The 23722-nt window shown below is 41.2% G+C and overlaps 1 protein-coding gene across 1 annotated transcript in view; it reads left to right on the top strand.

Moving 5' to 3' along the window:
* The first annotated feature begins 2008 nt into the window (after positions 1-2008).
* mccc1 (methylcrotonyl-CoA carboxylase subunit) overlaps positions 2009-23722 on the top strand; it is a 53451-nt gene continuing 31737 nt past the window's right edge. Inside the window, exons 1-6 of the mRNA XM_052017761.1 lie at positions 2009-2322; positions 12271-12314; positions 13366-13505; positions 17295-17390; positions 18821-18942; positions 21841-21988. Of these exons, the coding sequence (XP_051873721.1) occupies positions 2264-2322; positions 12271-12314; positions 13366-13505; positions 17295-17390; positions 18821-18942; positions 21841-21988 (609 nt within the window). The 5' untranslated portion in view covers positions 2009-2263. The remainder of the gene's footprint in view (positions 2323-12270; positions 12315-13365; positions 13506-17294; positions 17391-18820; positions 18943-21840; positions 21989-23722) is intronic.

Genomic DNA, 23722 nt, shown 5'->3' on the forward strand with positions numbered 1-23722 from the left:
CTCGTCCCCGGCGCAGTCCTCCCGGGGGCAGCGCGCGCTGGGGGTGATGCCCCAACCGTGCAGGATGGATCTGACTGGGAGGGCCCCTCTCACCGCCAGCCAAGCGAGGTCTTGGTGCTTGTTGGTGAGTTCTGGCGATGAGGCATTCTGCCAGATGGTCTGGACAGTCTGCTCAGGGAACCACCTCACGGTGTCCATTGAGTCCTTCTCCTGCAGTGTCTGCAGGATGTTCCGTGCTGACCACTTCCTGATGGACTTATGGTCCAAGGGGTTGGTCTGGAAGAACTTTTCCACGAAGGACAGGTAGTGCTGCAACGTCCAGCTGACTGGGACGCCGTGTGGCCACGGGGCCAGGCCCATCCTTCGCAACAGCCGGGACAGGTAGAACCTCGGTACGTAGTGACACTTGGTGCCCACGTACTTGGGTTCCACGCAGAGCCTGATGCAGCCACAGACGAAGGTGGTCATCAGGAGGAGGACGACACTGGGGACACCTTTACCCCCATTGTCCAGGGACTTGTGCATGGTGACCCGTCGGACCCGCTCCATCTTGGATCCCCAGACGAACTGGAAAACGGCGCGGGTGATTTCCAAGCCGGAGGAGCGAGCAACAGGCCACACCTGCGCCAAGTACAGCAGCCCTGAGAGCACCTCACACCTGATGACCAGGTTCTTCCCAGTTATCGATAGGGAGTGCGTTCCCACAGTCCCAGTTTCTGCTTCACCTTCCCAATCCGCTCCCGCCAATTTTTGTTGCACGCCCCGGCCCCTCCGAACCAGATCCCCAGCACCTTCAGATAGTCAGGCCTGACGGTGAAGGGGACGTTGGCTCGGTTGGGCCAGTTGCCGAAGAGTATGGCCTCGCTCTTCGCGTGGTTGACTCTGGCCCCTGATGCCAACTCAAACCGGTCGCAGATGCTGATCAATCTGCCGACTAACCTCGGGTCTGAGCAAAAGACAGCGACGTCGTCCATGTACAGGGAGGTTTTCACCTGGGTGCCCCCGCTGCCTGGCAACGTCACCCCTCTGATGCTCTCGTCCTTTCTGATGGATTCGGCAAAGGGTTCTATACAACATACAAACAAGACAGGGGAGAGAGGGCAGCCCTGCCTGACTCCAGACTTGATGGGGAAGCTGTCTGTTTCCCACCCATTGATCTGGACTGCGCTACGGATGTCTGTGTAGGGCGGTTGGATCCAATTCCTGATTCCCTCCCCAAAGCCCATTTTGGAGAGCACGTCCAACATGTATGTGTGTGATATCCTGTCGAAGGCCTTCTCCTGGTCCAAGCTGACCAGGCAGGTGTCCACCCCTCTGTCCTGCACGTAGACGATCGTATCTCTGAGCAGCACCAGGCTGTCAAAGATCTTCCTGCCAGGCACAGCACAGGTTTGGTCTGGGTGGATCACCTGTCCCTGAGCAGACTTGACCCCGTTGGCGATGGCCTTGGACAGGATCTTATAATCCACATTCAGCAGTGAGATGGGTCTCCAATTCCTGATGTCCTCCCTCTTCCCCTTCTGCTTGTAGATGAGGGTAATGGTGCCCTTCCTCATGGACTCTGACATGCTGCCAGCTCGAAGCATAGCGTTGTACACTTCCAGCAGGTCGGGGCCCATCCAGTCCCACAGAGCCGAGTACAACTCCGCCGGTAAGCCGTCGCTTCCAGGAGTTTTATTCGACTCAAAGGAATGGATGGAGCCAGTCAGCTCCTCCAGGGTCAGTGGTCCGTCCAGATTCTCCCGCTTGCTGTCCTCTAAGACCTTCATGATAGAGGACAGAAAGTTCTGGGAGGCTGTGCTGTCTGTGGCCTTCGTGTCGTACAGACTGGCATAGAAGGATCCGCAGATCCTTGATATGTCCGTCTGCGAGGATGTTACTAAGCCGTCCTCTTCCTTCAGGCTGTATTAACACATCGAGATTTCGAACTGAAGGTCATGTTACCTGCTCGCATCAAACAATGCGGGCGGTAGGACCTTAAAGCCACTCCCTCCGCATCCGATTGGCTGCATGATTTCAATTACTGAAAAGCGATTGGCTAGTTCCCAGTGACGATGCTACGGGTCGGCTATAGGGACATAGAAAAGTCATGGGGAGTTTTGAGTGAAAAAAAAGCACAAACCCATAAGTTTACTTTTCGGGTTCAGATAAAAATCATCTGTTGATGAGCATAACATTATTAGCACAGAGCGGTTTGGTTTCAGATATCTTTCATTTGCAATTGCGATAGGAGGCCCGTTCTCCTCCCCATCGGGTTTCGAGCATGGCGGCGGTGTTAGTGAATGAGCGACTGCTGCGCTGGGTGAGGAGGAGCCTGAAACAGTGAGTGTCCGGGGCTCGCAGCGGGGCGTGATCGGGCAGCGGGGCGACGAGGCGCTCCAGCCTCAGTCTACGTGGCTGGCTCAGGGTTGCCCAGGAGCTAGGCTGCGGGTCGCCGAGCTACAGGTCTCCTTGTCATTGCTCTGGGTGCCAGGCTGGGAATTGCCCGGGTGTCAGTCTACTGGTTCCCTAGACACCAGGCTATGGGTTGCCCAGATATTTGGGTGTGACTTGCCTTCGTCCAGTCTGTGGGTTTCCCAGGTGCTAGTCCTCTGATTTGCTGGGATGAGAATTTGCCTCAGTACCAGGCTGTGGGTTTCCCAGCTGCTAGGCTCTGACTTGCTGGAGTGTTGGGATGAGGATTTGCCTTAGTACCAGGCTGTGGGTTTCCCAGGTGCTGGGTTGCTGTGCTGCAGATACCCCATGTGCCAGGCTGCAAGTCTCCAGGTGCCATCTTCAGGATTTTTAGGCACCATTCACTGGTCCCTGCCTCCAATTTTCATTGCAATGTGGCAGGTTTGCATTTGTGAACATTGGTCTGGTTACAAGTTAAAACATCTTTGCATGGTGGTGAAGTTGTAGTGTGATCTCGTGGGTAAAACAGAAACACTAGTTCGTACTCCTGAAATTTCCTTGTCCTGTTTGAGGGGAAAATAAACAGAAAGTTTTAACCAGGCCTGTGCAGGGCATCTCACTGAATCAGAATCAGATTTATTATCATCGACTTGTATTACATGAAATGTGTTGTTTTGCGGCAGCAGTATAATGCAAAGACATAAAAATTATTATAAATGACAAAAGTAAATAAATAGTGCAAAAGAAAAAGGAATAACAAAGTAGTGTTCATGGACCGTTCAGAAATCTGGTGGCAGAGGGGGAGAAGCTGTTTCTGAATCCTTCAGTGTGGGTCTGCAGGCTTCTGTACCTCCTCCCCAATGGTATTAACGAGAAGAGGGCATGTCCTGGATGGTGAAGGTCTTTAGTGGTGGATGCCACCTTCTTGAGGCACCACCTCTTGAAGGTGTCCTCGATGGTGGGGAGGGTTGTGCCTGTGATGGAGCTGGCTGAGTCTACAACCCTCTGCAGCCTCTTGCGATCCTGTGCATTGGAGCCTGCATACTAGGCTGTCATGCAGCCATTCAGAATGCTGTTCACTGTACATCTATAGAAACTTGAAAGAGTCTTTGGTGACATACCAACTCTCCTCAAACTCCTAACGAAGTAGAGCCGCTGGCATATGAATACCTCTTATTACAGATATCGAGGCATCAGTTGTTTTTTAAGATTGCTTCTTGTGTTTCTGCAATATTATAATAAAAAGATTAAAAACATTGATTTCTACGTACAAACGTATGAAATAGAAGCTGGAGTAAACCACTCGTCCCCTTGCAGTTGCTCCATCATTTGATAAGATCATGGTTAACCTCAACTCCACATTTCAATATCATTGTGGTAACTTTTCAGCCCATATCAAGAACCTATTAATGTCTGCCTTAAAAATATTCAAAGTTTCGGTTTCCACCATCCTCTGGGGAAGAGAATTTCAAAGACGTGATTCTTAGAGAAAAAGTATTGCCTTTTCCCATAAGAGGAAGCACCTATCTGGTCAAGACCCCTCAGGAACTTTTAAGTTTCTATAACTTGCAGATCTTTGCTGAGATCCGTGGGTCAAATGCATGATGAGGAAGTATCTTCTTCAGTTGGTTTCTCACACCATGCCATAAAAACAGACTGAGATAATGTTGACATGGACACCCAGAGAAGTTCCTTGCTTTATTCAAATGGTGGCTTGTATGCATCTAATAGGCTAGGTGGAAATTTGGTTTAATGCCTCGTTGCAACATTGCCATTAATTCAGCCTCTGGAAAAATGTAGTTTGGCATTAATAATAGACCATGCTGTTCGCCAAGTTAATGTTCTCAAATTTTGTGTTGGCGGTGTGGGGGCAACCTATTAATCAGAGCTAAGGAGATCACATCAGTCACAGTTGCATTATTCAGCGACGTTAGGTAAGTGGACTCTCTCTCTCAAACTAGATCAAACAAATTGTATGCAAGTTACAAGAAGTATGCTTTATTTTGCCAGTGATCAGATTGTTGACAGCTGGTACAATCCTGTGACTTTCAAAGCAGGTTACCTATTTTTCAAACACCTATCTAAATTTCTTTATTGTATGTTATATGAAATCTAGAGTGTTTCTTTATTGTATGTTATATGAAATCTCTGATTTTGTGAACTAGCAAATAGGCCTTAAGCAGTCAAACGGACTATTACTTGTGAAGGTGAAAATACACAAAAGTACCGTACAATGAAAGGGGCCAATAATGTACTCTAAATAAAACAGGATTGTCTGTAAATACGTGGTATCGTTTTGCTCCAAAATAGGAAAGAATACAATCCTTAAATGCAAATTGTTACTTGTACCAAAAAAAGACTCTTCATTATCAATCTCTGATATTTCACTTAAATTAAGAGCCGTGACAATAAAAAAAAACAAACCAAGTTTCTAGTCTGTTCTTTAACTACTTAAGGTTCATTCCATCAATTTTGTAGCTCATTCTGAAGTAGAGGAGATCTTATGGAGGATGGGGCAGAAGCACTTTGCAACCATCTTCATTGGAGAAGAGGATGATGCTAATGCAGCAGTACATTATTTGGCAGCATAATTTTAAAGGGCAGAAGTAGATAAGAAGGTGGTTCTTAAAAAAAACTTGACAGACTTTAAAGTGGAAAGGTAACCTGGCTCAGATAGGATGCATCCTAAACTTTGAAGGTGTAGAAGTTGCAGAGACTCTGGCCATCAGCTTTCACTTCTAATGCCAGAGAGCTGGAAAATTGCAAAAGTTACACCATTCATTTAAAGAAAGAGGAAAGATAAACCCGACAAAGATGGTCAATCAGCCTAACACTGGTAATGGAGAAACAGATGGTAATCCAGGGCAAAATTAATTGGCATTTTAGCATTTGAAAGCATGAATTAAATGAAAATTGGCACAGATTTATAGAAGATGTATCAAATTCTCTCCAGGTATTGTGCTGTCTTTGTAAAACCTGTTATCATACCTGTCCTCAACAAAAGAAAACTTCCTTTGACCTCTCTGTCCTATCTTTCTCTGTGACTATCACAACACTTCCAATCTTCATTTCCCCTCTGAGTCCCCAAGCAGCGCAGTGACATCCCAGTTTCATGATTATCATACCCAGGACTAGTTATTTGAATCTCTCAGATTGGATTTCTCCACCAACAACTCTGATCAAAGTTACTAATGGCATTTGCTGTGATTGTAACAAAGATAATCCTTTTCTCTTTGGCTTCCTTGACTTGTTACAACTGCCCATATTGCCCAATGCTATCCTCTCCACTGGATAACACTGCATTCACTTGGTTCCTTTCCTAGCTACCCAGTCACATCTAGAGGATTATCATTACTTTGCTAAGGGTGGCACAGCTGCGTGGCTTGTTGCATCACAGCACAAGAGACCTGGGTTCAATCCTGACTTTGCCAAAAGTGGAATTTGCATGTTCTCCCTGTGCCCACGTGAGTTTCCTCCAGGTGCTCCAGTTTCCTCTCACGTGCCAAAGACGTGCAGATTGGTAGGTTAATTGACCACTGTAAGTTGTCGCTAGTATGTGGGTGAGTTGGTTGATGAAGGTGTGGGATAAAAAATGGGTTTAATGTAGAATTAATGTAAATGGGTGGCTGACGATTGGTGTGGGGTGAAGGGCCTGTTTCTATGCTGCATCTCCCTATGACTCTATGGCTTCTTGTCCCGTCCTCGTGTCGATATGTTTGGTGTCATGCAAGAAACTAGCCTTGTCTCCCTCCTATTTCAAATCAACGTGCGTGTCTTCAGAAGCATCACACCAGAACCAGGTGCTGGTTTCCATGTGTATGCTGAAGGCACCCAGCTTTGCTGCACCATCACTTCTCTAGACTGTTTTGTCTGTATTCAGTTATAATCTTTGTCCCATATCAAGTACTGGAAGAGCAGATATTTCCTCTAACTAAATATTTGGACAGGCCAAAGCCATTGTTTTCAATTCCCATCACAAGCTCTATTCTCCTGTTGCTAACTTCATCCCTTTCCCCGCTGACAGCCTAAAAGTGTATTGTACTGCCTGCAACAGTGCCACATGTGATCCTATGTTCTAATTCAGTTCATGAATTTCTGTACTTGTCTTTTGTAGCACTGTTGACAAGATCCAATCCATCTGGGGCACACATCCTTTCTGACTGGGGAGCCTGCTTCCACCAAACAGTCCTTTGCAGCTGCTGGCAAATTATGCTTTTCTTTCAAAGGGGCATCCCAATGCCGGGGAAATGCTAACGTATTTACCAAAGATCCAAACCCAGAATACAGAATGACTCTGCCTTCTTGTGTTTCACTTTTCTCTTAAACATACTGCCCAGATCCTGCTGACTGTGCCAAAATGTGCTGATTCAGAGGTTGTTCTAAATCTGGGAGGATGTTAAATAAGAGAAAAGGCTTAAAAGGTAGTTATAATTAATTTAATAACAAAAGAAAAGCATTTAGCAAAACATTTAACGAAAGGTAAAGCAATGAGTCTTGCACCCTTCTGTCCATTGGGCACATCTCCTTGGACCAAGATCACGAACGGTGTCAGGAATGTCGAGTACTCCAGACCAGCCGTCGTTCAAGTGGAGTCCCCGACCGTATCCTACCAAAAACAAGACGGCCTATTTCCACCTCTGCAATGTTCCATGACTCTGCCCTGCCTCAGCTTATTTGACGCTGAAGCCCTCATCTATGCCTATGCCTTTGTTACCCCTGGACTTAAATGTACCAGTGCATTTCTGGATGGCTTCCCTTATTCTACTCTCCGTAAACTTGAGGTCATTCGAAGTTCTGCTGCCATGCCTTAACTTGGACTGTGCTGTTCACCCATCATCCCTGTTGTTGAAGACCATCGTTGGCTTAATTTAAAAATGTGTTCCAAATCCCTTCCCGGTCTTCCTCCTTCCCATCTCTGCTTCTCTGATTCTCAGTCTTTCCTCCCTTTAAAACAGTGCTTAAAATGTAATTGAAAATCAAAAATAAAACACATGCTGGAAATTTGAAATGATAATAAATTGCTGGATATACTCAACAGGTCTGGCAGCATCTGTGAAGAGTTACTCGACAGGTCTGGCAGCATCTGTGAAGAGTTAATGTTTCAAATCAATCTCCATCTGAATCGGGTGAATAGAGCACCATCCACCTGAAGAAGGACATTATTAATTCTGTTTCACTCTCCACAGATGCTGCCTGACCTTTTGAGTATTTCCAGTACTTCCTGTTTTTATTGCCTAAGACCAAACTGTTGTTCATCTCCTTTTATGGTTTGGTATCCTTTTGTTTGATGAAATTCCTTGGCATGATTTTGTTATGCTTGGAGTGCTACCTAATTGGAAATTACTGTTGAAGTGTTTGACTTCCCTGATTATTTGAAAGAAGTCAATGCAGACTGTCAATGAAGGTAGTGTGGATGGTATGTTATTGAGTTTTAAAAGCTCTTTGACAAAGCTGTAATTAATAGACTTACTGAAATAAATGTCTGTTGCATTAATATGACATGGTAACATGCATACAAATTGGCTAAGGAATGGAAATCAGAGAGACGTTGTTAATAAAAAAAAAACATGCTGGAGAAACTCAGTGGATCAGGCAGCATCTGTGCAAAGAGAAGTAATTAAAGTTTCAGGTCTGTGACCCTTCACAGCATTTGCAGTTTTCTGATTTTCATTTACTGAGCAGTTGTAAATGGTTGTTTTTCAGATCAATGGTCAACCTTTTTTTAACATAGCTAACAGCTCAGTACTATAAGTACTAAATTTGCTGATGATATGAAATGGGGGAATGTTGCAAATTGTAGCACGTTTCAGAACCGTGTAAATCGTAAGAATGGGCAGATGCATGGCAAATAAATTTAGAGAAGTGTGAATTTTGGAAGGAAGAATGAAGATGGCTAATATGAACAAAATGGTATAATTTTAAAGGGGAGAAACAAAGAAACGAGGGGATGTAGATATCCAAAGCTAGAAGTTGGCAGGACAAGTTGAGATTGATAGTTTTGTTTACAAAAAAAGTAGCATTTGGGATCCTGTCTCAATTGAGTTGGATCATACTTGCATGTCATGGTTCTGTGAGATTGTTTGGTTGGAGGGTTGGATTCTGGGGTTATCCCTTGGGTAGGAGTGAGCTGTAACCAATGACTAGGCCTTAGGCACCAGTACCTTAGGGCTTGCTCAGGGAATGCTCTGATGGCCTTCTGACAGCATGTAGTGTTCAAAGGCCTTTTTAACTGTTCCTAAATGTCCCTGAAATATTTAAGTAATTAAAAAAATAATTCTGATACTTAAAAATACCTTAGAATATAGAACAGTACACACAAGAACAGGCCCTTCAGCCGACGATGTTGTGCCAAACTAATTAAGCTAATGGTGCCTAATTAATCTAATCCCTTCTGCCTACACATAATCCATATCCCTCTTTGCATGTCCATGTGCCTGTCCAAGAGCCTGTTAAACATCTCTATCATATCTGCCTCCACGAACACCCCTGGCCTTACATTCCAGGCACCCACCACTCTGTGTGTGTGTTTATAAAAAAAACTTGCCCTGCATATATGCTTTGAACTTTCCCCCTCTCAGCTTAAATGCATGCCCTCAAGTATTAGACATTTCAACCCTGGGGAAAAAGATACTGGCTGTCTATTCAATTTATGCTTCTTACGATTTTATAAACTTCTACCAGTACTCCCTCAGCCTCTGCCACTCTGGAGAAAACAACATTTGTTTGTCCAGCCTCTCCTCCTAGCACATGCCCTCTAATCCAGGCAGCATCCTGGTGAACCTCTTCTGCACCCTCTCCAAAGCCTCTACATCCTTCCTATAATGGGGCAACCAGAATTGAATGCACCACTCTAGATGTAGCCTAACCAGAGTTTTATAAATCTGCAGCATAACTTCCTGATTCTTGAACTCAGTGCCTCGACTAATAAAGGCAAGCATGCTTTACGCCTTCTTTACCACCCTATCAACTTGTGCAGCCACTTTCAGGGAGCTCTGGACTTGGACCCCAAGATCCCTCTGCACATTAACGCTGTTTAGGGTCCTGCCATTAACTGTGTACTGTCCCATTACATTTGATCTCCCAAAGTGCAACACCTCACACTCGGCTGGATTAAACTCTGTCTGCCGTGTCCCTGCCCATAACTGCATCTGATCTGTATCTGCTGTATCCTTTGGAAATCATCTACACTATCCACAGCGTCACCAATCTTTGTGTCATCTGCAAACTTACTAACCCACCCATCCCATGTTTTCATCCAGGTCATATATACATTACAAACAGCAGAGGTCCTGGTATGGATCCCTGTGGAACAGCACTAGTCACAGACCTCCAGCCAGAATAAGACCCATTGAAAACAACCCTCTGTCTTCTATGGGCAAGCCAATTCTGAATCCAAACTGTCAAGTCACTGTGGATCCCATGCACTTTAATGAGCCTACCATGAGACACCTTGTCGAATGCCTTACTGAAATTCATGTAGATAACATCCGCTGCTTTACCTTCATCGATCACCTTCATTGCCTCCTTGAAAAACTCAATCAAGTTAGTAAGACATGACCTGCCCCACAGAAAGCTACTGTATGCTGTCTATCCCAAATTAGGCCATGCTTTTCCAAATGCTCATAAATCCTATCCCTAAGAATCCTCTCCAATAGCTTCCCTATCACCGACATAAGACTGATAAGACTATAATTTCCAGGATTATCCCCATTTCCCTTCTTGAACAATGGAACGACATTAGCTACTCGCCAGTCCTCCGGGACCTCACCTGCAGCTAGAGATGACATAAAGATCTTGGTCAAGGCACTAGCAATCTCATCTCTTGCCTCTCTCAATAACCTAGGGTATATCCCATCAGGCCTTGGGGACTTATCCACCTTAACGTTCTTCAAAAGACCCAACACCACTTCTTTCTTTATCTCAAAATGCCTAGCATATTAGCATGCTCCACACTGATCTCACTTTCCTCCATGTCCTCCTTCTTGGTGAATACTGATGCAAAGTACTCATTTAGGACCTCACCCACATCCTCCACTTCCAAGCACATGTTCCCTCTTTTATCCTTGAGTGTTCCTACTCTCTCCCTAGTTCTCCTCTTGCTCTTTTTGTATGTATAGAATGCCTTGGGATTCTCTTTAATCCGAGTCGCCAAGTACTTTTCATGGATCCTCTTGGCCCTCCTAATTCTCTTCTTAAGTTCTTTTCTGGCTTCTTTATATTCCTCAAGGGCCCTGTTCAATTTTAGCTTCCTAAACCTTACACGTGCAGGAAGTCAGATGAGCCGGCACCTGACCTCCAGTTGGACTCTGACTTCCTTGGTTCAGTGCAGAGGCATCAGAGTCATGGACAGGCTGCAGTTAGCCAGAAGGTCAAAGAGGACTTTATGCTCAACCTAAACGTATAAAAATAAAGGCCTCAGTTGGACGATAGTCGAACCTGCTCCACTGTTTAATAAGAACAGGGCTGACCCGCATTTCTGTCTACTCTTTCACCTACTGCTTGTCAAGAATCCATCTGCCTTAAAATATATATTTAGCTGCATCTCAGTCTTATATGGGCAATCCTTTATTTTTAAATCGTGACCCCTGGATTAACCCACAAGTGGAAACATCTTCTCCACATCCAATCTGTTAAGTCCCTTCAAGATCTTTTATGCTTCAATCAAGTTGCTGCTCACTCTTCTGAACTCTAGCAGGTACAAGTCCTTATAATACAACCCATCCACTCCAGGTATTAGTCTCGTAAACCTCTGAATTACTTAGAGTGCACGAATATCCTTCCTTAAGTAAGGAGACCAATACCAATACACGGTACTCCAGATGAGGTCTCACCAATGCTCTTTATAACTGAAGTATCACTTCCCTACATTTATATTCAATTTCCCAAGCAAAAAAACCAATTACGTTCTGTTTGCTTTCATAATTACTTGCTGTACCTGGATAATATTTTGCGAATTACACTTTAAGAAAGATGTCAATTCCATCTCAAGGTGCAGATGGAGTTACTGTCATGATGCCAAGGATAAGGAGCTTTGGTTGTATGGAGAGGCTGGAAAAACTACTGCTGTTATCTTTGGGGAAGGTAATCAAAAGATTTATTTGTCAGAGGTGTTCAACTTATAAATGGTTTTGATGAAGGAAATAAGGAGAAAGTGACAGCAAGGCCAGTAACCTGGAATGCAGATTTAAGGAGCAAGTTAAAGAAAGATGAATTGACAAAACATTTTGACAAATAGCGAGTTAGTGTGATCTGGAATGCCTAGCCTCAGTTTGCGGTCGAAAAAGATTGAGCAGTAATGTTCACAAGAAAACTGATGTGAAGTTAGAGATATGGGAAAATGAAATGAAGTGATTCATTGGATAGATCTACCAAAGATCTGGCACAGGCAGGGTAGGATAAGTGGCCTCCATCTATGCTGCATCATTCTAAATTCTACATCCTCAATCCTGGGGAGGACTAGACTTCATGTAGTGTAAAATCTGATTAAAAAAAGTTTTAAGGTGCTTATTTAATTTTGATTCAAAATTACACCAGAAATAGATGCCTTTTCATTGAAAGTGAACGTGGCATCTTTTTTTTGCATTTGCTTTGCTGGTTTTTTGGAATAGCAATACTTTTAACAATCACTAATGAAGATATTGGACAGATTTAAGAAAACATACTTTTGGGGTATTTGGTCAAACTGACTGCTTTTGTCTGAAGATTCTGTGTAGACAATGTAAGATTAACTAATCTACCATTATTATACTCTTGAATTTGTTGCGTTGTTAGCTAAATAACTGCAATCCTATAACTTTCTAAATGAAGATATTAATTTGCATAACAATTTTAAAAAATTAAGTAAGTTTATTAACTTTTCTCCTTTAAATTTTACAGGCAATGGTCTTGTGCGCTAACATGCATAAGGAATTCTGCAACAGGTATCTTTTATCTAAATTGTATTGGTCATTTATGCTGGCCTCAGTGATGTGTTATGCCAGTTTGCAACCATTTGTAGTTTGTGTCTGTCCTCCTGAATAGTATGGAATTCACATTTAGGTTATCAGTGCCAAAGATTGTAAACAGGTTTATTTTCATTATGTCAATGCAGGAACAAAACGGGAAATGGTTAAAAATGTTATGGAATGTTATTACAGCAGTTGATAGACTTTTTAATAATGTTTTTTATAAGCATTATGAATAGGTACTAGTAGAATATTGAATAGCATACTAGAAACCCCAATAGGGGCAAACAGATTTATGTTCAAGTGCAGTGGACTCTTGTGAAAACCTGATGGCCACATGGCAGTACCTACATCATTTTAATACCTGCTTGCTGATGTAATGTTATCACTCAAGTCTGATTTCAAAAGAATTCTCATATTCACAGCTTTTTGTCACTTAACTCCTGTTACTTGTGTCGGTCCCTTTTGTGGTGCATATTTTGTCAGGTATTGCATTTCCTGTCAGGTGTTAGGGAAGGAGTTGGGTGATGCTGAAATGAGGTGCATTAGTATCTAAATTGAGCTCTTAACATTGTTGTGACTAAATGACACTACCCACTATTTAAAGATCTAGGGCTTGTTTGTTGGTATCAGGTAACACTAAATAACAGCCCTGAGATCAGCCAGTCAATGTCACCCATGCATTTCATTTCTAGATGGTAGCTTAATCCCTGGAGTAATTTCTACCAAAATTAAGAGAATATTGGTGAAGAGAATTTTTTTTTGATGCCAGTATTTATTGCTTTCTTCATAGAAATTGTAGGTGATTGTTGTGAAATAAATTCTGAGGTTGAATTGTAATCTGTCACTTGTCGTTCATGAACATTTGGATTCAGGACGATGCCATTATTTGTTCTAGCTAGCCAAAGCTAAGTCCGGAAGGAAAATGATCTTTTTCTGAATAGTTTTATATCTATTTTCAATATATTTATGAATTCTATACAACAAACTTCCTTGAAAGTAAATAGATCCTTAATTTGTTAAACAGGCAGTTGCAGAATTGAGAAAGTTCTTATTGCAAATCGAGGTGAGATTGCCTGCAGGGTAATGAGGACAGCAAAGAAAATGGGAGTTCGTTCTGTGGCTGTTTACAGTGAAGCAGACAAGAATTCCATGCATGTCTCAATGGTAAGTCATGATATTTGAACAAACATAGCATGAAGATGCTCTTCATGTATACGATTATTCTTATTATGGATTAATCCAATGAAATGAAGTTACATTTGCTCGTCAGAGTGAAGAATCTCATTGCTGGGAGAAAGAGGGGTTTAAAATTCAACATTAATGAAGGTTCAAAATGGACTCTTACAACTCAGTCCATTAAATGGTTCACATTGAACTTAGTCAATAGTATAATGAGTAGCCAGCATGTTTCTGTAGCCACACAGAAGCTGAATATTCTTACCAGAATTATTTTCTATCATGTACAACTGATGGCATGAGGTACTCCTGGTTATGGTATTAGATATTGCGTTTCATGAGCTGGAATCCTTACCTCCCTTCTACTCCCATGCCGAACCCACCCAAAGAAATATTTTATATCTTACAGTTATATCGTGTGTCTCGCCTGGATGACCTGCCCACTACTCCTTAATCCTTGGTTAAGCTTTATGACTGGTGGCTTGTGATATAAACAACCAACTATAAACAGGAGAAATTAAAACATGACAAGCGTTGGTAATGGGTAAATCACTCATGCTTATTTCTGTTGTTTAAATTCAAAAGCAAATGGGAGTAGGAATAGACCATTTAGCCTTCAAACCTGCTGCGCCATTTACTAAGATCCTGACAGATCTTCAGTGCCATTTTCCTGTTCTATCCACATATCCCTTGATTCCCTTAATAGCTAAAAATCAATCAGTCGCTGTTTTGAATGAATTCTGTGACTGAGACTTCACAGCCCTACAGGGTAAAAATTCCAAAGGTTCTTCACCCTCTGAAAAAATTTCTCCTCATAGAGTCATAGAGTACGATAGCACAGAAACAGGCCCTTCGGACCATCTAGTCCATGCCGACCTGATCTTCTGCCTAATCCCATCTACCTGCACCTGGACCATATCCCTCCAAACCCCTCCCATCCATGTACCTATCCAAACGTCTCTTGAATGTTACAATTAAACCCACATCTACCACTTCTGCTGGCAGCTCGTTCCACACTCTCACCTCCCTCTGAGTGAAGAAGTTTCCCCTCAGATTCTCCTTATATATTTCGCCTTTCACCCTAAACCTATGTCCTCTAGTTCTAGTCTCACCCAACCAGAGGGGAAAAAGCCTGCATGCATTCACCTTATCTGTACCCCTCATAACTTTGTATACCTCTATAAGATCTCCCCTCATTCTCCTGTGCTCCAGGGAATAAAGTCCTGACCTATTCAACCTTTCCCTATAACTCATGTCCTCAAGTCCTGGCAACATCCTTGTAAATTTTCTCTGCACTTTTTCAAGCTTATTGATATTTTTCCTGTATGTAGGTGACCAAAACTGCACACAATACACTAAATTTGGCCTCACCAACATCTTGCACAACTTCAGCATCCCATCTACTATATTCAATGCCCTGATTTATGAAGGCCAAAGTGCCAAATGCTCTCTTTACGATCCTGTCTACTGGTGATGCCACTTTCAAGCAACTATGGATCTGTATTCCCAGGTCCCTTTGTTCTACTGCACACCTCAAACCCAAATGGTTAACTCCCTATTCTGAATGTAACCCCTAGTTCTGGACCCTTCAGTGAGGGGAAATATTCTCCCTGCATTTAGCCTATGAAGCCATGTAATAATTGTGTAAGTTTCAATGAAATCTCCTCTCATCCAACTAAAGTCTAGACAATACATGCCTAGCCTACTCAGTCATATGGCAAATTCATCATAACTGGAACCAGTGCAGTGCATCTTCGCTACAGTCCCTCACAAGTACACAAGAAAATAGGAGCAGCAGTAGGCCACCAGGCCCTCATGTCTTCCCCACCATTCAGTACATGATCACAGCTGAGCTATGCTGGCCCCAACTCCTCTTCTGTGCCAGTTGCCCAAAACCCTCAATTCCTCTCTGTGGTAAATATAACCTCCTTTAGGTAAGGAGACCTCAGTACTCCAAATAGGTTCCTACTAAGGCATTATATTATTGTGGTGAGGCATCTTTACTCATATACTCAAAACCTTTCAGAATAAAGGCCAACACACCATGTGCCTTCCTATCCACTTGTTGTACCTGCACATTGGCTTTCAGTGACTTTTGTACAAGGACACCTAGATCTCTTCACCCAATCGACCGTCACTTAAAAAATACTCTGCTTTTCTGTTTGTGCAGCAGAGTAGATAACTTCATATCTTCCATGTTCTTGTCTACTCATTCAGCTTGTCCATAACCTATTGAAGCTTTTTTTTTGAAGCCTCCACCCTACTCACAATCCCAAAATAGTTCAGCAAGCATGGAAATATAACATTTGGTCCTCTGAGCCAAGTCATTGATATAGATTGTGAATAGCTACAATACGCCATTAGTCACAGGCTACCAACCTGAAAAAAGATCCTTTTATTCCCACTCTTTGCTTTCTGTCCAATAACCAATTCCCAGTGCCTGCCAGTATATTACCTCTCAACTCTGTATCTCTAACCTTGTTGACCAGCCTTTTGTCTGGGACCTCCCAAATACACCACATCTGCTCCTTCCCCTTTTCCAATTCTACTAGTCATGTTCTCAAAGAACTCCTCTGTAAGTTAGTCAAACATGATTTTCCATACATAAATCCACACTAACTCTACTCAGTCCTATTTTTTTCACCATGTTCTGTTGTTATATCTTTCATGGTAGATTCCAGCATTTATCCTACCACTAATGTTGGGCCAACAGGTCAATAGTTCCCTGCTTTCTTCCTCTCTTTATTAGTGGGGTCACATTTACTACCCTTCAATGCACAGGAACAATGTCAGAATCTATAGAATTTGGGAAGGTGATAAGCAGAGCATTGATTATCTCCATAGTCAACTGTGTCAGAACTCAGGGATGTAGATTTTTGGACACATAGAATTTATCAATTTTTAGTTTCTGGTGAGAATTGTATGCTGAAACCCATTACAGAATGACAACATTCAGAATGTTGCCTTTCAAATTTGGGTATATTTTACTGTTTGTTTTTTTTTCCCCATCATTTTATAATCAGAATAATTTTGAATATCCAATATGGACCACAGTAAGAATAAATTAAAATATAATAATCTATGACATTTTCCGTTAGCACATGATCCTTCTAATGATCCAGGCACTTGAGAGTATAAAATGAAATGCTGTAAGTATGATACTTCATCAGATTGGTCATTTAGAATTTCATTTGTTCCACGTCTCTTTTGACTCTGTACCTGGTTTAAGTAATATGTTTAATTATGCCATTATATATTTTCAGTCAAGCAATCAATGCAAAGAGATGAATAATATTAGTGTTTATTACAGCAATAGTTAGTTTTTAACAATCAGTCATCTTGTATGGTTGCCTTTGGCTTTACACGAGCTGTAAAAATATGGTGGACTCAAGTACATGCACATCTTTTATTCCCTAATTCTGCAGTATGGGTTATTGTTATTGGATATGCTTTCTTTGACTGAGGCAAGAGAACCTGGGAAGAAACCAAAACCTAAGAAGGCTCCAGTAGTTTTAATTAATTTTTATTTTTTTTAACGCTTTGACAATTTGTGTTTTTAAGAGTTCATGTAAATTGACTATTGGTCATTTCTACTTCAATGCATTTGTTAAGAAAAAAAAATTGGAACTATTTTTGCCAGAATGGTTCACTATCAAGTGTTAAATGATGGCGTAGAAATTATTGCTCTAACATGTTTGGGCAAATCAGAAACAATAGTGATTAGAACAGAATGTACTATGGATATTTTACTGCATATGATTTTTTATTATTCATTAGGCCGATGAAGCCTACCATATAGGTCCTGCAGCCTCACAGCAGAGCTACCTAAATATGGAAAAGATCATTCAAGTAGCCAAGCTAACAGAAGCACAGGTAATCTTGTTGAATTCTGTTTTGGTTACAGTTGAGAAGGAATGTGTGAAATTCATTTATTCCTTCCTTTAGAACATAGAACATTGAAGAGTACTGCACAGGAACAGTCCTTTTGGCCTACCATGTTTGCACTGACCATGATGCCAATCTGATTAATTCCATCTGCTTACACATGGTCCATATCCCTCTATTCCCTACCTGTTCTTGTGTCTGTCAAAACAACTCTTAAGCGTTGCTATCATATCTGCTTCTACCACCTCCCCTGATAGTGTGTTCCCGGCACCTCTACTTTCTCAGGAGACTAAAGAAATTTGACCCTCTCCAATTTTTATAGATGCACCATAGGAAGCATCCTATCCGATGCATCACGGCTTAGAATGGCAACTGCTCTACCCGAGACCGCAAGAAACTGCAGAGAGTCGTGGACACAGCTCAGCACATCATGGAAACCAGCTTCACCTCCATGGACTCTTATCTACACTTCTTGCTGCCTCGGTAAAGCAGCCAACACAATCAAAGATCCCACCTACCCCAGACAGTCTCTCTTCTCTGCCCTCTCATCGGGCAGAAGGTACAAAAGCCTGAAAGCACGTACCACCAGGCTCAAGGACAGCTTCTATCCTGCTGTTATAAGACTATTGAACAGTTCCTTAGTACAATAAGATGGACTCTTGACCTCACAACCTACCTCATCATGGCCTTCCGCCTTATTGTCTGCCTGCACTGCACTTTCTCTGTAACTATAACACTTTATTCTACATTCTGTTATTTTTTTCCCTTGTACTACCTCAATGCACGGATATAATGAAATGATCTGTATAGATGGCATGCAAAATGAGGTTTTTCGCTGCACCTCGGTACATGTGTAATGAATTGACCTGTGAGATCGGTTTGTAAGACAAGTTTTTCACTGTACCTCAGTACAAGTGACAATAATATACCAATACCAATGTGACGATAATAAACCAATTTACCTTTAAGCTGCATTACAGATATTTAAAGTATCTGTAAGATCATTTTTCCTCAAGTCTGAGTGATTTTTGAGGACAAAGATTCTGTTAATTGAAATTCAACCCTTACGGCCTTCCATTATATGACCGATGTGTCTTTGTATTATAGTATTTGCAATAGATTTAGAGTAGATCGACAGTCTATGCAATAGATTTACAGTAGATCGACAGGTTTCGGTGAATGGAATTGCTTTATACATTAGCCATTCTTTATTGAATGGCACAGGAGTCTGAATGGCCCATTCTTCTTCACAAGCTGTTCTGCCAGCTTATCGATTGATATAACTTTTCAAGCTCATAAATTCTCAATATTTAAAAATGTTTGTTTAATGGTGAATTTTTAAAAATGCTAGTTCTGAACCTTAACACAATTTTGCTGTTGTGATATGACTTTGCTGATTTGTGAATCATTTCTTGTAGGCCATCCACCCAGGCTATGGATTCCTTTCTGAAAACACAGAGTTTGCAGAATGGTGTAAAAAAGAGGGCATCATTTTTATTGGCCCTCCTTCCACGGCTATTAGGGATATGGGAATCAAGAGGTAATAAATTCATCTATTCATGTGTTTCTTCAAGTGATTAGGACAACAGCATTGGCACCCAAGTGATACCTTACAATTTTTTTCAGAAGTTTCTATGTAACATTGTTTGAATAAAAGTAAGAATAAGATGCAATGAAATTTATGTAATGGGGGAACAATAATTGATGTTTATTACATTGTATTTTATAGCAAATGAAATGGATGTAGTATGGGCAGATAGATATTTATTGCTGTCCACCGTTTGTTTTGACATTGGAAAGATTTTAAATATCTAACCATATTTACGAAAAAAGAAACTGATTTAACAGTTCCCAACATTTTCTCTTTAATACCATTTAACTATAACTTTTGAGATTTGGATTCTGTGTCTGCTGCAAAACTGAACAATTTTCTATTCCCGTGCATTTTAAGCATTGGCACCCAAATCAATTTAGAATACAGGTAAATTTGGCCTAACCTGATTTTGTCCTTGTTTTAGATTATATTCCTTGTGTCTAGAAGAGCGCCTCCTGCTGCAACAGCTGATAATGCTCCAAATGAATCTCCGAATGGAGATTATCAAAAGTTCACTCACTGTTGCTCGTGCCAAAGTCAGTTACTAGCTGGCTGCAGAAGTTCCCCTTTCTTGGTTTCTGTGTAAGTTCAGTCCAAAAAGAGGAGTCATAGGTCCAAGATCATCCTGAAGACATCCAGTAAGAAATTCAGAACAAACCTTTATTCACTTGCAGAGTTATGAGAATTTGGAACTTGCCACCACAGGGAGTAGTTGAAGCAAATAACATGCATGTCAGTGTAACTGAGTTAGTTCCTGAGAGGGGAAAAAGAACAGAAGGATGTACTGATTGGGGAAACATAAAACCAGCAAAATTCAGTTGGTTGAGACCTCTGTCATTCTGATTGTAATCTGTGAAGCTTTGTGCTGTGGGTGCATAAAGTAATTCTGCATGGAACTCTTTCAGCCAACAGAGATTTTCTTTTACTACTGAAGTAGGTTGGATTCAGATCAAGATCGTGGCAACATAGAACTTAATGTGCACAGAGAATTAGATACTGTTTAGTTTTAGGAACTATTACTATGCCAAATGAGATGGATTCTGATCCAATCTAGCAGCTCAAAATTGGGTACCCATTGAGTACTCAGGATCGTCAGCAGCACCAGAGTTATGTTCCAATATATCACCTTAAGGCTCAACATATCCCTCTTTCTAGACAGGGGATCAGTCCTCCTTCAATGAAGAACATTAAAAGAGTGTGCCAGCAGCATAACAGATGCATCTATGAATAAGATATTAATTTGTTGAAGCTACAACAGAGGGTTGGATGTGTACTAAGTCATGTTACAACCAATGAATCAGTTCCGAGTTCTGCAGTCCTACCACATGCACTCGTAGTGGACTGTTGAACAACTAATGTGGTGAGGACGCCACATGAGCTTTACCATGCTCAATGAGCCCAACACGAGTGTCAAAGAAAAGGCTGAAGTGTTTGCAATCATCTTCAGCTAGAAGTGTTAAGTAGATTATCCATCTTGTATTCCTCCTGAAGTTATTGCCATCACAGAAGTCTGTCTTCAGTCAATTGGATCCACTTCACATGAAATGATTGAATACACTGCATATAACAAAGTCATTAGGTACTGACTAATTTCCTTCTGTGATGTAGGAGGTTTGCGTGACAGACTAACTGAATCACCAGCCAAGCTGATAAAGTGGAAAATTGCCAACGTATGCTCTGTTGACAATTTGTAGAACAAATCTGATCAGACTAATAAGTACCCCATCATTCCACTATTTTAGTAAACTGAGGGAAGTAACTATTATTGGTCAGTCAAGTGGCAGTAACTTGCCACTAACTTGACTTAGCTCAAACTTCTGAGTTCCAGAGAGGAGGTGAAAGAACCTGAGCTGAATTCTATTGAGTGTTGCATCAGAGTTTCATTAAAATTGAAAGTCAGTAGGAATCCACTGGCTGAAGCCATACCATGCACAAAAGAAGACAGTAGTGGTTGTTGGAGGATTGTCATCTCAGCTGAAGGGCATTGCTGTAGGAGTTCCTCAAGGTAATGTCATAGGCCCAGCTACTTCATCAGTGACCTCCCCTTCAGCATTTGATCAGAAATGAGGATGCTTGCTAACAATTGAAGTGCTCAATTCAATTTTTAGCTTCCTTGACTGCATTTCCCAAAAATTAAGACTGCTCCCTCCTAGAAGGACATGGGCAGCAGCCATATGGAAACCATTCCTACTTCCAAGTTTTCTTCTAGGTTGCACATCAACTCATCTTGGAAATATATTGCTCTTCAGTGTTGCTGGGTCAAAGTTCTGAAACTCCTGACCTAAAAACGCCATGGGAATACATTCACAACAAAGGCTACAGCAGCTCAAGAAGTGATGCACTACTACGTTCCTAAGATGCTGACATCCCATAAATGAATGAAAATGAAGTGGCTCTATATCCGAACCAGATTTTACCTGATTCAGCAGTCGGGGGAGAGACCACAGGTTGTACTGATGTGAAAGGTAGAAAGATCCCCTTGATATCATCAGGACACTCCTCAGATATTGGGACAGGGTGATGGTTTTTGAGTTAGGAAAAAACTGTGGTCACACTATGACCTAAAAATGCTTGTTGCTGATTTGGGGAGGCTATAAATGAGAAGAATTTTTTTCTTCAGCAATAATGTTTCTTATCTGGATGAGCATAAAATATGAATGTAAGGAAAAGTTGAAAGGATAATTTGAGGTGAGGCTACCTCACTGCTCTACCCAATGCTCCTCACAGTGAAAATACTATGTAACATGCCATTATTTAAAATTATTTTTGAATTAAAAGGAACTGAGAAGTCTTCATTGAGATGTAATGTATAAAACAATTTTCCTTTTTATAATTTTAATTTAGTACATCAAAGGCCATAATGTCAGCTGCTGGAGTGCCTATAGTTGAAGGTTATCATGGTGATAATCAATCTGATCAACGCTTAATGGAGGAAGCCAATCGAATTGGCTATCCTGTGATGATAAAAGCGGTTCGGGGGGGAGGTGGCAAGGTAAGACGTTCTCAACTTGTATGAATGGGAAGACTAACTAATATTTCAGGCTTGATTTGGACTGCATATGCTGCAAATGCTGAAAATGCAATAAATGCAACTTTAAAATCTATTTATGAAGAGAATGTGCTTGTCATTGGCTGGACTGTGCTATTTTGCTCATGAACCAAATGGCTTTCTGCACAATTCCAGGGGGCAAGTCAGGGTCATTTACATTGGTAGGTCTGCAGTGACACACAGACCAGACTGGATTATGGTTGCATGTATCCTTCCCTGCAGTGGATGGGTTTTTATGACTGTGTGACAGTTTCATAGTTGCTTTTAGTGAAACTTAAGTATTTTTTTATTTTAGATTTATTTTAATTTCTGAAGCTATGAACTCAATATGAACATGTGCGTCTCAATCATCCAAACCTCTGGATGCTATTCCAATAACTTACCCACAATGCTACCATACCCCTATAGTTACTTTCAATGATAATTTATGAAAAGCTATTATATTTAGTTTGGCAAAATTATTCATTAGATTTTCATCAATTTGTCTTCAGTCTAGACTCAGGTTCACTATTAGAGTTGGAGTTGCCTACTGCTATCTGCTTTGTGCATATATTCTGTGTATTGCAGTTGTGAAGTGTTTCCTATTGTCGCAAGAGTAACAGTTGATATCAGACAGGTTTATGTTGTAGATGTATTTGCATTGATTACCTGCAATTTAATATCTAGATAAGTTTTTTTAATCCTTTAAATAAGACTTCAGCACTTATGAACGGCGAAGTGGAAAGGGGGGTTTGCTTCAGACATGTACTTGAAAACCATGTGACTACTTTTCTCTGTATTCAACTATCATTTTGTGTTTTCTTTAGAAATGAAGGATTTTTTTACATAAGAAATCTACAGTGTGCCATTTCTGTTTATTCTTTGTATACCTAATAGGTTCTGCAGAAACCAAATGCTAAAAATTCAAAAGAAAACATTGTGAATTTTAAACTCCTTCTCATGGTCCTCCAGCACAAGACTTCATATTATTGAAGTTGGGGCATCGTTTTATATCATGTTTCTTTACTTCTTAGACAATGTTTTCATTTAGTTAGAACTATGATCCAGTTCAGCACAGTTTTGAAGATAGAAATTGAAAACATAATGAATGGTGTTGGAACTACAGAGAGGAGAAAACAATCTGAGAGAGTCATAAACTTGGCACTTAACTGTGTTTAATCACTCGAAATCATCAGGCAGGATTCTGAGGTACAGATATAAAAATCTAAACTGGCCATGCTGAATCTGAATATTGCATTCAGTTTTGGTCCCTCACTGAAACAGTACAGAGTTCTCTTGTATGTGAAGGGTGAGTAATGACATAAAACATAACCCTTTCTGTCTTGAAATAAACTTCTTAAAATGCTCAATAGAGATTATTCTAGAGCAGTATTTTGAGTTAAAGCTGCAACTGCAAGACAACAGAACATAAATACAAACTGATAAAAGGCAAGTTAGGATTTATATCTCGAAGCAATTCTGTATATAAAGAGTTACGGTAATCTAAAGAGTAGAGACAAAATCTCTGTGATGATTCAAAAGGGAATTGGATGCTTCAGTACAGGCCTCAATAGAATAATTAGTTAGATGAAATGAAGTTTCCTTCATTCTTATTAACCATAGTAATCTTAGGCAGATGGTAAAAGACCATGTATAGGTTTTGAGAGTTTGATTTCATTTCTTGGAATTAATATATTT

The sequence above is a fragment of the Pristis pectinata genome, chromosome 6 (genome assembly GCF_009764475.1).
Source record: "Pristis pectinata isolate sPriPec2 chromosome 6, sPriPec2.1.pri, whole genome shotgun sequence".
NCBI classification, from domain to species: Eukaryota; Metazoa; Chordata; class Chondrichthyes; order Rhinopristiformes; family Pristidae; genus Pristis; species Pristis pectinata.